The 17,324-nt window shown below is 41.8% G+C and overlaps 1 protein-coding gene across 5 annotated transcripts in view; it reads left to right on the top strand.

The window, feature by feature from the left end:
- The first annotated feature begins 329 nt into the window (after positions 1-329).
- Positions 330-17,324, top strand: part of HP1BP3 (heterochromatin protein 1 binding protein 3) — a 63,501-nt gene continuing 46,506 nt past the window's right edge. Inside the window, exons 1-6 of one of the 5 annotated variants that reach the window (XM_067566993.1) lie at positions 776-835; positions 1,840-1,957; positions 12,500-12,699; positions 13,103-13,202; positions 15,109-15,259; positions 16,001-16,160. In XM_067566993.1, the coding sequence (XP_067423094.1) occupies positions 12,604-12,699; positions 13,103-13,202; positions 15,109-15,259; positions 16,001-16,160 (507 nt within the window). In that variant the 5' untranslated portion in view covers positions 776-835; positions 1,840-1,957; positions 12,500-12,603. Of the gene's footprint in view, positions 441-742; positions 836-1,839; positions 1,958-12,437; positions 12,700-13,102; positions 13,203-15,108; positions 15,260-16,000; positions 16,161-17,324 lie in introns of those variants that run through there. The other 4 variants (XM_067566996.1, XM_067566997.1, XM_067566995.1 and 1 more) reach the window with 4 other exon arrangements.

Consider the following 17,324-nt stretch of genomic DNA (forward strand, 5'->3'; position numbering starts at 1 on the left):
GGGCCTGCTCGCTTCTCTCCCGGGGGTCCGGGCAGCTGGTGCCCTGGTGACGGCTCTGCGCCTTACCCGCCCTTCACGAGCGGGGCAGGCTCGTTTCCAGGCCGCGAATGACCCGATTCTCTCCAGCGAGGAGGCGCGGGCCCGGCCGTCGCTAGACTTTAACATTCAGGCGAGACGCTGGCTGAGGCCGGCCTGCTGCGGCCTTTCCACTCCCGTGCCGTTCCGTGCCTGGGTTTAGACAACCCCGCCCAAGCAGAAGCCAAGGGGGCTCCCTCAGTCAGTCAGTCAGTCACTGTCTCTTTAAGAACTAGTCAGCTGCAGAGAGCGCGCACGCCAGGGGGCGTGTCCGCTGCCGGGAGCGCGCGGGTGGTGACTGGCAGCAGAAGGGGGGAGCTGGCGAGCTCTGCTGAAGTGTCGAGCCCCACCGGCCGTGCGCTGAGGTAACCGAAGTAGGCGGAGGGGGGGCGCGGGAAGTTCCCGGCCGAAACATTCCGTCTGCGCGCTCCCGGCCCCCCTTTATCACCCTCTGGCCTCGCGGGCTCCCGCTTCTGTTTTGTTTGCTTTTGGGGGGCTGCGCTGCTCACTGATTGGCTGAACCCCGCCTTGTTGTGCGCCTGCGCCAGGTGCTGAGGCGCTGATTGGCCCTTAGATCGGCCCTCTCCTGACTGAAGGGCTGGGTCTGGTGTTCGAAAGATGCCCGCGGGCTGCGATTGGCTGCGGCGAGCTTCGACCCACCCCCGTTCTCCGTCTTCCCGTTCTCCGGTTCCCTGCGCCGCGGTGCTGCCGCCATTAAAAAGGTCGCTTCGCTTTGCTTCGCTTTGCTTTGTGTCTGCTGGTGAGTAGCTCCCCTTAGCTGCGGAGGGGTCCGGTTTCTTGGGGGCTGGGCTGTAGGGTCCCGGGGACGCGTAGGGGGGCTGCGCTAGGTGGCCTTGGGGGAAGGGAAGGGAAGGGAAGGGCTAGGCGGCCCCTCACCGGTTCCGTGGGGAGAGGAGCAGGCAGCAGCCCACTGGCTCCGTGACCTGAGCGGCTGGCCGGGGGGCTAGGCCAGGCGGGAGCGCGGCATTTCATCTCCGCGGGAGCGAGTACAGGAAGGGACAGGCTTGGAGCTTGAGCAAGCTCCGTTCTGAGACCGCCGGGGGTGGCACGGTCAGCAGCATTCAGCTGTCGCCAGGGCTACCGGACCTCCGCCCCCCGGAGGCTGCAGGGCATCGCAGGCGGAGGTGGATAGCGATTGGAACGCCCTGCCAAGGACCTCACCAAGTAAGGCACTTTACAGTAGCATGGCCTGCAACGCCGAGCAGAGCTGTAGCAGGCCCATAGCAGCGAGAAGATGTGGCAGTCTCTTGGTTTGGCACAGAGGGCCCTTGCTACCTGCATATCCAGCAGTGCTGAGGGATCTGATGCGGCTCTAGGGGTGGGCAGGACTGAAGGGCAGCCCTCACCCTGCACTTAAAATTGGCACAGCTTCATTCCATTCCTGGATAAATCCCCTGACCGAACAGCATTGTTTCTGGTCTTGTCCTGATTCAATCACACCCAGAGCCAAGCTTCACAAACATAAAAGCAGCGGAGTTGAGTGAAATGCCACCAACACTGCAGTTTGTAACCCCTTGCTTCGTCATCAGTGGCAGTTATGTATTGGGAGGGATAAGAGACTGCAACTTATGGTATCCACTATTTGAGATCCTTTTAAGAGGAAGAGATGCACGGCCCCACCAGCTTGTTTGTAGTGTTGTTGATGCTAGATAGTAAAAATCATGGATTCAGTAGAGACACTCGATTTATGGCTCACTACAGCAAACTGTAACCGACCAACTCTCCTTTGTTTTACAATTGCAGAGGTGTTCATGTCCACTTCACCTTGAATGGCCTTTTGCAACATGTGTTAACTCCTTAGAATGCTATGTAGCTATGACACTGTCTGAGTACCTTTCCCAGACCTGAAGAAGAGCTCTGGGTAAGCTTGAAAGTTTGTCTCTTTCAACAGTAGATGTTGGTCCACTATTACCTCATCAACCTTGTCTCTCCAAGGTTGATGGTATCTGATGCTGCTGACAGATCTAACAAAATCAGCATGGACTTCGTGAAAGTATAATTGCTTGGGGTACCACAAACATCAATAACTTGTGTCATCTACAAATCCTGAATAGAACTGATAAGGATTTAAGAAGTTTCTTAACACCAGCTGCACCTGAAGCTGCCTTAACTCCATATTCACCGCAATCTTCTCCAAGAAAAGGTGGTTTTAAATCAGATGATAGCTGTCTTGATTAGCACTGTTGAGATGGTTTCTTGAGCAGTGACCCAAATCTGCACCTCAGAGGGCATCTAGTGTGTTGCATTTCCTTTCCAAAAGAAAAGCATTCATCCTAGTGAGAAGTGTGTTCAGCGATTGTTAGGAGCCATGGTCCAAATCGTAAAATACGAGGTACCATTCCTCTGTGCGTTCTCCATCTTATTGAGAAAAACTAAGCATTTATCTTCTCTCCTTTCCCACCTAAATGTAGTGGAGGCTGTAAATTCCATAGCTTGAAAAAGCTAGACCGTTCCAAAGTTGGAGCATTCTGGATGTATTAGCCTGTTCACCACTCTGGACTGTGTTCCTGGTTGAAACCTTGTGCATGTTGTTGTAGAAAAAAGAACAGAATAGTGAATGCATTCTCAGCTAGTGTAAATTGGCATAGCTCCATGGAGCAGTGCCAGTTTACACCAGCTGAGAATCTGTTCACTGTTTTTAGCCTTCTCCATAGCAGTAGCTTGGAAACACACTGTCACAGTTGACCCTACTCAGCAAATTTCTATGTGATAGGTGTTTCATCTATGACAGGTATCTGTAAATCATGGAGACTTGCTTACTGTATAGTGAGGGAAGAGATGTTTAGCAAAATTTGATGCTTGTGGGTGGATATTTTATCTCTGCTCTGTGACTTTCAGCTCATCTGTATCAGCATTTCATGTGCAAGTTCCTGTATTTCAGGCGTCTGACTTAGCCGTTAAAATTATTTCCAGGGTAACAAGCATGTGAGTTCTCAACTCATCGCAGACTTCTTAAATATACCCAATTTGTGACTCTATAGACATGTGGTGTTTGTTATTTTTACTAAAAATACATAATGCTTTCATTTCCCCCCTTCTTTTAACCCCTCCCCCCCCAAAAAAAAACCAAAACAAAAAAAAACCAATCCTTTGGCAAGCAGATATATTATGTTTACTGGATGGAAAAAAATTCTTAAATATTGATGTTTCATAAACAATCAGACAGTGCCATAGTAATACTGTTGTTCATCAACATCTAGGGTTTAACAGTCTCTTGCTCCCCAAATTGTCATGAATGCTGTGCATACAGGGAACAGTGACTCTGGGTCGGCGATGTTTATTGCCATTACAGCAACCAGTTTAACTAATCTTTGCTTGCTAATGAACTGTAAAGGGAGAATCCATCCTGTTCTCTTCCACCAGAAGGATGGCTGCTACAAGAAGTGGTCCCAAGGGCATTGGGGAATAAAGTGAGGTGTCTCAGTAAATCAAGGACATAGAACATGGAGTGAGAAAAGAGGTTTATCTTTTCATAGAGAGAACCTAGCGAGCATACACTGTAAATATATGCTCTGGCTTTTACAGTTTACACTTTCTCCTAATTATTCATAACAGATTATGCATCCTAAGTATATAACCACTGAGAGCAATTCTGTATAAATGTGCATTTTCCTAAGATTGGAGCTACTGTGATCTTAGGGTATCTTGAGAGAGAATAAAAGTAAAAAGGTCTTTCTGTGAAGGAACGCTGATATGAGCCTTTAGGGGATTATGTCCAGAACACAAGAGTTATAATACTTAAAAAAAAAAAAAAAAAAAAAAAAAAAAAAAACCCTAAAAATAATGTTATGCGGTTAAATGTAACTGTTTAAATGTATTCTCACTTGTAAACATTGCTCTCCCTGATATGTAACGTTAGTGATATAAACCTCCCTTCAAGCATGAAGTTAGCAGTATATCAAAATTTGAGTGACATCTTAATTCCAGTATCTATATTTTGCCCATAATTTCTCTAAGTGTTTCCCTAATGAATTTTCTGCTTTAAACTTCTGACCTAAACCTACAATAAACTTAAAGTTGACACACTAACTTTTTAACTCAGAATATTATGCCTTCTTCAACAGCAGGGATTAGGAATGTAGGCCGTGAACAATTTTAACTAAAACTGTTTGAAAACAAAAATGAGTCCTGTAGCACTTTAAAGACTAACAAATTTAATTTCTGCAGGCATAAGCTTTCGTGGGCTGTAACCCACTTCATCAGGTTGTTTGAAAACATTTTTTTGGTATGACTTGTAGGTACCATGGTTTTGTGTTCCAGTGCAGAGGACAAAAAATAATAATGCTGTTATTTTTTAAACAGCTATACAACAGAAACCTCTGCTCTGTGCTAATCCCTTAGAGTGTTAGCACAGTTCCTCAGCATGGTTGTAATATTACTTGTAGTAGAATGGTATATAATGTACTGTAACCATGTTTGAAAATGGTTTTAATCACTGGCATTTCCTAGGGCTAAACACTGCAGTACCTGGCTCTAGTCATCCAATTAATAATAATGGATAACAGTTAGATTTTGATAAATTATCTTCTCTTCTATAGCACTGATCTGTTGCTAAACTGCTTCTATAGAATTCAAAAGATTAGAGGGTGGAAGGAAAAAGCGAAACTGGAGTTTGTGGCTGTTTTCACTGCAGAGAAAAAAGTGGTGTTTTTGGGGCGGGAATTAACACAAAGCTCTCTTGGGCTCAATGATTCTTTCTAGTAGAGACAAGGCACAGATAGCTTTTACTTCGAATCTCGTCTGTGCAATGTCTCCACTATGACCTTACATTGAGAGCTTTCTGGAGTTAGCTATCTCAGTGTATAAACACACCTTTGCAGTGAAGCTATAGCCTATGTGTAAACACAAATGTAGCATTTAACCTGTATGCCTTGATAGATAAACTTTCAGTTTAGCGAACAAGATTTTAGTTACACAACTCCTGATAATGCTATTGGGAGTCAGATATCCAAATTCTGATTACAGTACTGAAATGAAAATGTATCACTCAGATTTATAATGAAGTTATCTCTGTAGTATTTTTGTATTTTCATAATGTAGCACATCCATTTTTTCTAATCTTACCTCCACTCCCTCTAAAAAACCTGTGGTATTTAATGCCTTTTTTTTCCCTAGGCCTTGTCTACATAGCACTTATGCCAGCAAAACTTTTGTTGCTTAGGTGTGTGAAAAAACCCAGCTCCTGTTTTGCCAGCATAAGCGCTTGTGTGATTGTGTTATGTCTCCCACCAACGTAGCGCTGTCCGCACAAGTGCTTATACCGGCAAAACCTAGGTCTCTCGGGGTGTGTGTGCTGGTTTTTGTTTATTTTTTTTTTTCATGCCCCTGAGCAGCATAAAGTTTTGCTGGCACAAGTGCTAGTGTAGACAAGGCTATTTAGTGAGTAGTACTTAGAAAAGCTTACCGAGAATGGAAAAATTTGTACTAGGGAGGCTGAATAGTTTCTAGCCTGGCAGATTGTAAGCTATGAGATCTTCATGTTGGGCCTTTATTATTTTTTAAATTGAAACAAACTGCTTATGGTGTGTGCAGCAACGTGGGGCTTAAATATTCTGTAGGAGATTTCTGCAGCGGGGGATCTCAAGGGAGTTACAGATACAGCCTTTGGATCTTGATCAGGAGTTACTTAATTAGAAAGTCTGATTAACTAGGACATTTCCCAGGAAACCTGTGCAGCATAATGATAGTGAATGGCAAAGTCTGCTGCTTAGTTGGGACAAAATTAGCATAAAAGTTGCTTTGTGGAGATGTCTGTGGTGGAGATGCCCATGATGAAGTAGTGCTTAATCAGATGTTAAACAGGAGTGAAGTTCTGAGTTAGTCTTAATAAGGAAACTACTAAATAAAGACTGAAAGAGTAAATCAAGGTGGAACACAGTGAATAAACGTGTCTTCTTCCTCTTTATTTAGTAAAAACAATGAGAGTTCTGTAGCACTTTAAAGACCAACAAATTTAATTTCTGCAGGCATAAGCTTTAAGTGCTACAGAATTCTCATTTTTGCTGTATACAGACTAACATGGCTACCCCTCTGGAACTTCTTATTTAGTAAGATATTTTAGTCTCATAATTTTTTTTGTCTGACTTGAATGGCTTCATTCTACTGGACCAACCTCCTTATCAGGAAAACAGGCTGTGCACCAGGTTCTCCAGTTAAAGGTGAGCTGCAAAACAAAAATGAAAGCAGAGTAAAGATCAGAAATGAGTACTAAAGGCCTTTCTAACTAGGTTCTGAGAGATATTCGGCAAAGAAGTAAGTTTTAACTGTTCCCTCTGTGAAACTCTTTTTGGTACTGATGGTGTTGCAGGATGCAGCATTCTGTGATGTGGCAGGTATCCTGGGTTGCAGTGAGATGTCTTGTATTGTATGCCTTGGTCTTGGGCAAGGTGCTGTAAAATTCACTTGCAAATGCATTTTTAAATGTCACAACTTCACATTATATACAGGAATGAATCTGTGCTGGCTGCATTCATTAATTAAGTTTGTGTCGTGTGTTTAATCAAACAAGTTATACTAAAAAGTCTTCAGGAACATTTATTAATATCCAGAATGTCCACAGTTTGGAGGAGACAAAATTGTCATTCATACTAAGGTTCTATTCTGAATGAGAAATGGGGAATATATGTGGACACATTTTAAACCAGCTTGCTGTGGGCCATCATAAGTGGGGTATAATAGGTTGCAACTTGGCTCTAAAGAAACAGATTTAGAACTATCACTTTTTAAACACCATTATGCTTCATTCATACTGGTGAGGCAAATTGTGTTTAAACCATCTTGGTCTTTAAGAGTGAAACCAATTCAGAAAATACGTTCTCCCCCCTTCCCCTCCCCCTCCCCCTCCCCCCAACCCCTGGTGTAGACAGGACCTAATATTTTGTGCAAACCCACTGATTAATGTCTTAGCTTAATTGGCTAATCCATCTTCTGTTTTCCTCACTTAAATGCAAATTTCTCTTATTATGGTGGACCTTCTTCTGGATGGAAACAGTCCATTTAAAAAAAGGGGGGGGGCATAAAAAAGATGTCGATGGTCAAGTTAAGCTTATAGTTAGTTGGTCAGGGAAAGCTATTGTGGAAAAAAAATGAGGGGAGTTAAAACAGTCATACAACTTTAAATACATTTTATAGTGGTGAATAAAAAAATTACAAAGTGGAAGAGGGAGTAGAGTTGTCTTTCTCTTTTGTTTGTTGTAATTTTTCTATTTAACAATGCTGCTTTTTCTTCCCACTTTCTCTTGTTCTGAGCAGAGCTGAAATAAAACCGCTTTTTAAAGTAATTCCTTATGGTGTCAAGACATCCTTAAGCCAGCATCGTTGCTAGCACAACCCTGAGAAGAGCTAACGGGTGCTGTAGAATCTGCTGAGGGAAGATGAATGATACTTTACTCACCCAGGCTGCCCTATTCAGTTGTCATTTGCCTCTGAGCAAGAGTCTAAATTGCTACCCTATTTTTCCCAGGGCTGTTGCAGTTGCACATGTCCACTAGCAGTGTTTTTACTGGTAGTAGAGATTCTGTTATCACTGTTTGAGACTGGTTATCCTTTTACCCCCCTTTACCTTATTTTATTATTTTTCACGCATTTCCTTTTCCTCTTCCTCCCTGCAAAATCCACAAGGTCCTGAGTCACAGCAGTTATCCTCAATGGAAATTTGTTTAGGGATGTTAGGGGTGGCCCTGGCTGTGACTTTGAAGAGTTTTGGGGGGAGGGGAGGTAAGGTGGTTGTAGAGATTGCAGATTAGTCTTATTTCTGGGCAGGCAAAGTGGTAGTGATTTCCCCATCAGAACTGTCTTGCTTTTATAAAAAGTGAAAAAAAATGTGTAAAATAACTGAGTTCCTCTCTTCCTTGCCCCTTCTATCTGGCATCTTGCCCACCAGTTTGGGATCATTGCATGGAACTGAAAGTCTCTCATGATTGATCCAGTCCTTAAAGGCCTCTAATAATTCTTGCTATGTTTTCACCAGTCAAAGGTATTGTTAAACTTGGTTCGTGTGAGCATCTCACTATAAGGGTTTGTGTAAGAAGAGCATCCTCAACATACCTTTACCCCCTCCTTTCTTTTCTAGCAGAAATAGAAATATTTTATTAAAGGGAGACTAGAGATGTGGAGAGACTTCACATAAGGAGAGTGAAAAGACGTGCAAACATCTTGGGTTACAGAGGAATGGAATAAGAAGGCATAAAAGATGCATAAAATAAATGGTATAGAGAAGTAAAGTGGGTACTTTTATTGACACTTAAACAAGGGGATATCGGTGACATTAAAAGAGAGGATGTTTATATGTACAAAGAAATGCTTTTATATAATGCATAATTTGGAACTTTTATATAATGCATAATATGGAACTTAACAGGGTTTAAAAACAATTATAGGTTTGTGGATGAGAACATCCACAATTAAGATGCATTTTTATTTATATATGCATATAAAACACGCACAGGATACAAATCTTCATGTTGCATTAAGAACATAAGCAGACAACTAACTGACAGAAGCTAGGTGAGAATTTCTCTATAGGTAAACTTTTCCACAACCTTTCACTGAACCATGTGGTAGTGACCACTCTGAGAGATGATATACTAGACTACATGGGCCACTGGTCTGAGCCATTTGTCAGCTCTTATGGATAACCTAAATGAACAGTTACAATGTGGGTAGGTCTGTGTGTGTAAAATTATAATATGTATTTCCAAAGCAGTTCACAGAAATCTCATTTTTTTTAGTATCTGTTTTGTTGAATCATACTGGTATATCTAGGTGGTATCTAAAGTTTTGCTGGTACTTGATCAGATTAACCTTAACCTAAATAAAAATGACCTTACAGCCATTTTTAATGCTGACTTGAATTTCTTGTCTTAATCAACATCACTTCTTTTATATTTAAGAGAATATTAATAATTACTGCTTTCCAAATTGCTTTTGCAATTAGAAGCAATGATAAGAATATCTTGTGTGTGTCACTGCAGCTTTTATAGACACACATGCTCATTAAAGATCCCTTGGTACTCTGCAGGGAGTTAGGGTATGTTCATCAAATGCAGTTTAGGTAACTTGACTTTTTTGCCTCTAAAGCTACGTGCAATTTTATTTGGAAACAGTATTCTTGTTCACTTTCCATCTGTAACTTCTGTGCAGCAGAGTTGCATTTCAATACTGTATGAAAGTCTCAGTATGTGGTCAATAAAATGCTTTTGGATTTAAGTTCTCGAAGTATAAATTAATAAACAATTGAAGGAGTGTCTCCTTTCTTTTCACCTTCGCTGTCCTTGCATTAATTCTGATGGAAATGTTGCTTTTGCTGAGACTTTCTCGTTACTTGCTTCATCATTTTTTGAGAAATAGATTTAGACCGTGTTATCAGCTGCCATCTCTCGTGAGCATGCTCAGTCCAGAAAGTGATGCTTTGGTCAGTGCTTTCTCCCTGGTGTAGAAATCAGTCTTTATCCTACCACATTTAAGAGCCAAAGGGACCATTGCATCTAGTCTGATCTCCAGTATATCACTAGTCATTAAATTACATCTACCCTTAAGTTCAAAAGCTTTTAGATCAAAACATTTCAATCTTTTGGTGATTAAATCGTGTGCTAGAGGGAGAAAGCAGAAGAGACTCAGGGCTTGTTCGCACTTACCTGGAAATTCGGCGGCAGTCGACGGAAGTTGCACAAACCACACAGAGTAGTTTGCGTAACTCCCGTTGACTGCTTCTGCGCGCTGTTCACATTGCGCTGATCCCGGGGTGGACTTGTTCAGTCGACTCCCTCATCGATTGATCACGTCTCATTGATTGCTCAATCGATCATGAAAGATCGATCTGGCGGTGGCGAATTTGCCGCCACCAGTGTAAACATAGCCTAAAGTGCCACCAATGCCTAAGACTCTTGCAATAGCATGGAATTGATTAGGTAAGGTATGCCCAAATTCCAGCAGGCAAACCTTGAACTTCAGTGACATCGGAGGACCAGGAGCACTTGTGACCTTGTCTCTCCCAACTGTCAGGGCTTTAAATTCAGTGGAGGATTGAAAGACCCCTACTTTTTCCACTTTCCTGGCATTTTGCCCTGCGAGGTGAGCCTACTTGAAAGGAGCAGAGTGAAACTGAGAGGACTAATGTCAGTTTCGCTCTAAGATGCTGCCTCATGAAGAAGTTAGGTGTACTGTAAGAGCTGGAACAACAAAGGTACCTTGGATTTCATTCCTATACAACTGTTGGGGACTGATTTTTTTTTGAGAGCAGGGAGAACAAAAAATAAATAATGCTCAGACTGAAAGAAGATTATTGAGTGGAGGCAGCAAAGAAATAATCAACCACCTAAACTAAATTATCTAGTTTTTGTTTCTTTGAACTGCCACTCTGTTGAGTAATAAATGATAGCCAAAAGAATTCCTGCATTCTTTGGTAGCCAGAGCTGCTGATAGTTGATAGTAATTGGATTAATAATTGAAAGATTCTGAAATACAACCTAATACAATTTTTGAATAAATCTCTTCCCACATTTGATTGGGGGCAGGCCTCTCATCCCACATACAGAAATGAAAATACTGGACAAACAGCAAATGGCTTAGTGATGTGTTGAAATTCTAAGAGAAGAGAGGAACGACACAGGAAAGTTTATTTTCAACCCATCTTTGTTTCGTGTTTGAAATGCAGCACCTTATGAACTTTTTTTCCTCTCAGTGGGGGGGAAAGCCAACCTAGTCTCCTTATTCACTTCCACTAGTGTAGACAACAACTCTTAAACTCTTTTAATAAAAATTGTCCTGAAGAGTATCAAATGAGGTTTACATTATAGAGGAAGTGGATAAATTGTATTTAACCATCAGGTGTGTATCCTGTTGAAATGGTGCCTGCTTGGTTCATCGGAATAGTTCCAGTTAGCCTTTTGCCTCCCTTAGGTCAATCAAATGTTGAATTAGATACGCTCTTAGGGCAGAACAAGGCTGAATAAGTATCACACCCACTTGTATCAGGGCTGAATTTGGTCCAGTAAATTCTGAAGGGAAAGTAATTCCTTGTGAAGCTTGAACCCGGTTGTCAATGTTCAGTTTTCAGGAATCATGATGTTTGTGTCCCCTTCCCCTATCCTTCTCCCACAACTGCCACCAATTCTGTTTGTATGGATATTGCTGGTATTGCTCTGTGTACCTGGATGGAAGACCCAGATTGAGTTGCTTGGGGATGTGATGGAGGCAGAACACTATTCTAGAGACGGGGAATTTTTTTAATTGTCTAGAAGTCTTCATTGTTGATTGCTTTGAGGCCTTGAGTGATAACGAGAAGTTGTTTAAAAAAGGGAAAGAATATAGTCTGTTCACGGGAGTACTGTAAAACTCTTGGGCAAGGGAAATGTCTGTTGAAAATAAACCTGTGTGTAGTAACTGTTTATCGTCTAGTCAGGACATAGAAAAACATATTCATAAATTGAAAATGGGCTGAGTGGGGCTAGGATGCCCCTGGCTATTTTTGTAGACATAAAAGGAGCACCGAGGCCTAAGTGCTGCTGCTCTTAGAATAGTGGAAGAGAGGTTCAGCCCCGGTTTTGTTGTTTTTCATTGGATTGGGTATTCTTAAAGGAGATGGTTGGGGAGGGAAGGGAATGGAGAAGTTTGTACAATCCCCTCTTGCAGTGGAGGGAGGGGAATGATTATGTCCATAGGACAGAGGGAGAATGGAATCCTGTGATGGAGGGGAATTGATAATGAATATGAGGTATGAAATGAAGGAGATAATGAGTAAATAAGGTGGAGAGAATGGGAGAGACTGTTCTTGACTCTTAAAACTGAGCTTGGACAGATGTTTACACATTAGATCTTACACATATCTATTACAAAATTAGAGGGAATGCTGCTGCCAAGCATTATTTTATTGTGGGAGGTAGTAAACATTGGTTTATTGGTGACTAATCTTTCCAGTAAGTTGTTATTCAAAAACCTGTTTTATTCCTCTAAATGTTAAGTAGTATAGCTTGGGAAGGGCATAGCTTGGATCACTGGTATATTTCTGCCTGTCTAGTAGACTTCATTATTGGGCTAGTAGGTTCTGGGTAACTTTTTCAAACCCTGCTCTAGCCCAAGTGAATGGCATACCTGTTACCTCAAAGCTTTGTCTTTAGCCAACTTCAGGTGCAGTGCATTATTGCGTTTCTATTTCTGAACACTTCTTGTTCCTTTGTGGGCTCCTTATTCTCTTAGAAGGTGCATTAACAGAACAGGCTGCTGCTATGGCTTTCGCCTTTGTCCTAGCTGTGTATGGTAGTTTGTGTGTGGTGATGTTGTGGCATCTTTATTGAACGCAGTAGATTGTCAGTCACATTATAAACAATAATTTATCATTTTTTATCTTTAGTTTAGTAGATGTCTGTTTTTTGTTAATCACACCAGATTTTTTCTGTACTTTTAGGTTGACTCTTCACTGCACTGTGAAAACCATTAGGAAAAAATCCTTGTGGTTAAAACCTGGGGCTCCACAGTGTTACCTGCACTTGGGGCTAGAAATTAATTTAAATGGCGACTGATCTATCTGAAGCTGAACCCATGCATCATAAGGTGCTTCCTCTCTTAACGGGAGCTCAGCTGATCCACATGGACAAGTTAAGAGAGGTAGGGGCTGACCTGTTCTCCAAGCTCACCCTTGGATCAGTCCTTGACTTCCAGCCCTGCCAAGGGTTAGTTTGTACTCTTCCCTCCTGGCTTCCCCTGAGATGTCCAGTTTGCCAGAATCCTCAAATGCTCTCCTCATTTAACTCTGAATTGAAATTAAATGATTCGCTCTCAGAAATGTAAACTAGAATAAAAAAACATGAAACTATTTTCTCCTAGTGTGCTTCAGAGAAGCTGGTTTGGGTTTTTCCTGTAAGTTTAAAAAGCTAATTGCATCAGATCTTGCTGGAAAATTTCTCAACACACTTCTTCCAGTAGTTTCTAATACTTTGCTTTAGACCCATTTCAGGAACTTTCCAGACTTTCTGATGTTTGCTTGATTTTCTTATTCTGTTTCTTAAAGGAGGTTGAAGACACCATGCCGATCCGTCGTGCTGTGAATTCTTCTGCTCGGGAAACTCCTCCCAAAAGCAAACCTGCTGAAAGTGAGGAGGCCAAGCCAGGTAAAATGAAATAATTGTACTGAGTTACCAATGTGTACCCATACACAGACTTCAGTTCTGTAACTCCTATATAGATATTACTGTTAAGTTTAGAATATTCACTAACACAGAACTCCCGTTCATATGCCTTTTTTATAGTGTTTAGGAAAAGTTATGTTTTGCAGCCATCATTTGCTATCTGAAACCATACCTCACTTACTTACACACACCAGTACACAACCACATACAGACTACATGTGTTTTATGATTAATATAGGGTTGTGGCTTTACTGCATTGTATGAGCATATAACAAATAAACATGATTTGTGTTATGATTGCCTGTTGGTTGTTCAGGGTGAAGGTAAAGATGTGGCTTTCAGTAGTGGAAGGAAGTATTAGACTGAGGCCTGGTCTACACTGCCGTCGATGGGAGGTACACAGTGTACATAATGTAGCTTGGGTATCTGCTGTCGACTTACTTATGTTGCTGTACTGTAGTGTCTCCACTGCACTGCGTTGATGGAGGAGGCCCACTGGTCAATGCAGCCTTACTTCTTTCAGGGGTTGGGGCAGGTGGGTTAATCGTGTTGTCTGGAGAGCACTTCTGGCAGTGTAGACATTGTTCATCAGGTCCCCTGCTCAGGCTGAGTGTAGACATGGTGCTGAATGACTTAACTGCATATTTCTCTGCTTTTTTTGTTGTGTTGATGGAGTATGCAGTTTAGCAACCTCTTTGTAAGATTGATATACATTGCATATTTGATCAATCACTTCTGAGTTTCTGGGAAATGTGATTCTTGGATGTCGCATTCAGTTAATCCCACTGTTTATCCTGTTTCTTATGGAAAAAAGGAAATTAAAGCAAAAATAGTTGTTAATGCAGCATTAGTTGACATTTTAAATGCACAAAATTTCAAAGAAAAATGTGCACAGCAGAAAGTCAGAGTGACTCCTTGAGCACACTTCTTAAAAGTAGAGGGAAGAAGGCTTTCCACAGTGCATTGAGTAACTAGAGTTTGTTAGGGGCTTTCCATCCAAACAGGTAACAGACAGTTGAAAAAATGAATCTACCCAGAAGTTTATTTTGGAGTTCTGTATGATGAGCTGTCTGGTCTATAAGGCATGCACTCAATTACAAGTCATTTGCATTCATTTTCTTGGAATGTTGATTTCTTACATTGGTTTTCATCCCTCTTTGTTTAAGCAAAGGCAGCTGCCAACACTTCTGTAAACTCTTAAGGCCCTGTCTAGAGCAATGAATAACTGGTGAACATGTTAGGTAACTTGTTAGTGGTTTTTAAACACTACAGTCTTTAGTGCAGATAAAAACATGTTTGTTGGTTGTGGTCAAACCTATTCTTGAAAACAAAAGAAATCATGGATACATTTATATTGGTCTCAGGTTTTCTAAAAGTTTATTTTTATGTATCTAAATGTTATCAAATTTTAAGTGACAATGTCTCTTCAGTATTAAAAGGTGTCAAAGGGTGCCAGAGGTCATTTTAGTCTAGGCAAAAATCTTTCCACTTCATCTAGTGTTGGCATTAAACAGAGATGATACACATCTCTTTTGTGGCATCTCACTTGAGTGACCACTGTGGGATAGTAACTTCCACAGACTAGGAAGAGGAGGCTGGGGAGGAAATGGTGAAATGAGAAAAGTGAGTTAATTCAGTTGGAGAATTTTTATGTAATGTCTCTTTTGAAGTTCACTCTGGCATTTGACAGCTAATCACAACATCCAAAGATCTTTTAAAAAGAGAACAGATCTATTTAAAGTTTAATTTTAATGGATTTGAGTTTTTCACCGAGATTATCTGGCAGGAAACTGCTGCTTTTTGGGTGTGTTTATAAACTCTCCCTCTACCTTTTTAAAGAGTTGTTTTGTTTTAGATAGAGACTTTGTGTTTCCAAATCTCTTATTAGACCCTGAAATCAGCTCTGAGGAATCTGCTTCTACTGGAGAGGAGCAAGAGAATGAAACTCCGCCTGCTACATCCAGTGAGACAGAGCAGCCAAAAGAACCTGAGAGTGAGGAGAAGGGAGAAGCAAAGTCTTCCGAAGAAACCAAAAAGGAGTAAGACACATTCCTTTCTGAGTGCCTAGAATTGGGGTGGGATTGTAGGAGAAATTGGGAGAAAGTCTGTCAAAATTCTTCTAAAAGATCTTTATTGAGAAAGAGACAACTAAAATTTTCTTAAACAAAGGATGGCAGCCAAAATGCTGCTGCTGTTTTTGAAGTAAGTTATAACAAAAGTGAATATTTTTGTTTCCGGGTGGAACAAATTCCTGGGGTTCATCCAGCAGCAGATAAATTCCATGCAAATCAATTCCTGGAAAAAGTTTTTTCCCCTGCAAACAAGAGTTGCCTGGAAAATACATATATTTTCTGCAAACTGGTTTGCTAGCCTGAATATATTCTCCATCTCTTTGGGCTTTCATTAGTGCAGAGAGAGGGATATACTCATGTCACTTGTCAGCTGACCTGAAATGAGCAATTCTTCTTTCAGGTGGTGTACATACACACAAACTCCTGTCTGTACCCAGAGAATCCTGTCTGTACACAGAGGGGTTTTGGATTTATCCTCTGCAGTCTATGCTCCCAAATTATATCAATGTAATATAAAGTCCTCAGTTCTTTTATCCACCCAACCTTCTCCTATATTTTTTTAAAACCCTTCCTTTTTAAGACAACCTTTTTGAGATATCCTTCCCCCCCCCTCCCCCACCTCCCTCCCCGTTTTGCCTCTTTTGCTCCATGGGCTGTCTTTGTTCAGTATCTCTTGTCTTACAGTCACTTTGTATTTTTTTTTGTAAGTGAGAAGGATCAATCTAAGGAAAAGGAGAAGAAAGTGAAAAAGACCATTCCCTCATGGGCAACCCTTTCTGCTAGCCAACTAGCTAGAGCACAGAAGCAAACACAGATGGCTGCCTCCTCGCGCCCAAAGATGGATGCTATCTTAACTGAGGCTATCAAGGCAAGTGAAAGACTTCATTCCCTTTGTTTGTATATCATATATAAAATATATTATTAATCTGAAGATTCTTAGGATTCACAATTGCACGCTCCCAGTTTCTTATCTTGGGATTAATATATACTTAATTCTGGCAGTGAGTAAGCAAAATCGCAATTGGCATGTGTTAAGGCATGGACCAGTAGGTGCCCTGATATTATGAGGAGCATGTTATAAGTGCCTAGATAAGGCAAGAGATATCTGTATTAACATAATCATGCTGCTGAGATGGGGGGGGCATGGGAAAATAATCATAATAGGAGAGCCAAAATGCCCTGTGTGTTCAGGTCAGCTTCCTGTATAGACATGAATAATACTGTACTTTTTAAAAGGAAACTTCCTTTGTAGTGTAGTCATGCTATGAGCTATAATACATTGTATACTGTTGGACTTCAGTGACAGAAACTCCTGGCACTTGGGTTTTGTTCTTCATTCAGTGATGTAACTGAGTGGGGCTCTTGGTTAACTTTTCTCTGTCTAGAATTTGTCCCTCTTCTTCGAGTGCTTCCTCGTGACCATTTCTCTATAGGGGTCTGCACGCCTCCCTGCACAGTTACCCGGAACTTTTTTCCCCTTAGCAGACCCCATAAGGCTGGCTCTGGCACCCCCTGGAGCCCTGCACACATGCCACAGTATATGAGGCGCTGCCAGCCCTACGCCCCCACAGTTCCTTCTTTCCGCCCGTGACGGTTGCTGGAACTAGCCTTGCTTTCAAGCGCAAGTACTATTCCCCTCGTTTGGACTTGTTGTTCTGTTTTTAGTTTTATAGTTAATTACTTGATAATAGAGTAGTTAGTCCCGACTGAGACTTCGCGCAGCCCGGGCATGCCCCGGTCACCAAGCTTCAAGCCGTGTGCCTCCTGCAGGAAGGCCTTCCCGCTCAGTGACCCACACGACAGCTGTCTTAAGTGCTTGGGGGAAGGCCACAGAAAGGATAAGTGTAAAATCTGCAAGGCTTTCAAACCGTGGACTCAAAAAGACAGAGAAATCCAGTTAAAAGCCCTGCTGATGGAGGCAGTGCTCTGCCCGGCGTCCGAGCGAGCCCGCTCTGTCTTGGTACCGAGTGTGGCATTGGTACAAAGCACGCCCTTGGCACCATCCGCAACTCAGCACTGCGCCACTTCCCCG

Source organism: Emydura macquarii, unplaced genomic scaffold (assembly GCF_026122565.2).
Source record: "Emydura macquarii macquarii isolate MOO-44397 ecotype Brisbane River unplaced genomic scaffold, CSIRO-AGI_Emac_v2 contig_2768, whole genome shotgun sequence".
Taxonomy (NCBI): Eukaryota; Metazoa; Chordata; order Testudines; family Chelidae; genus Emydura; species Emydura macquarii.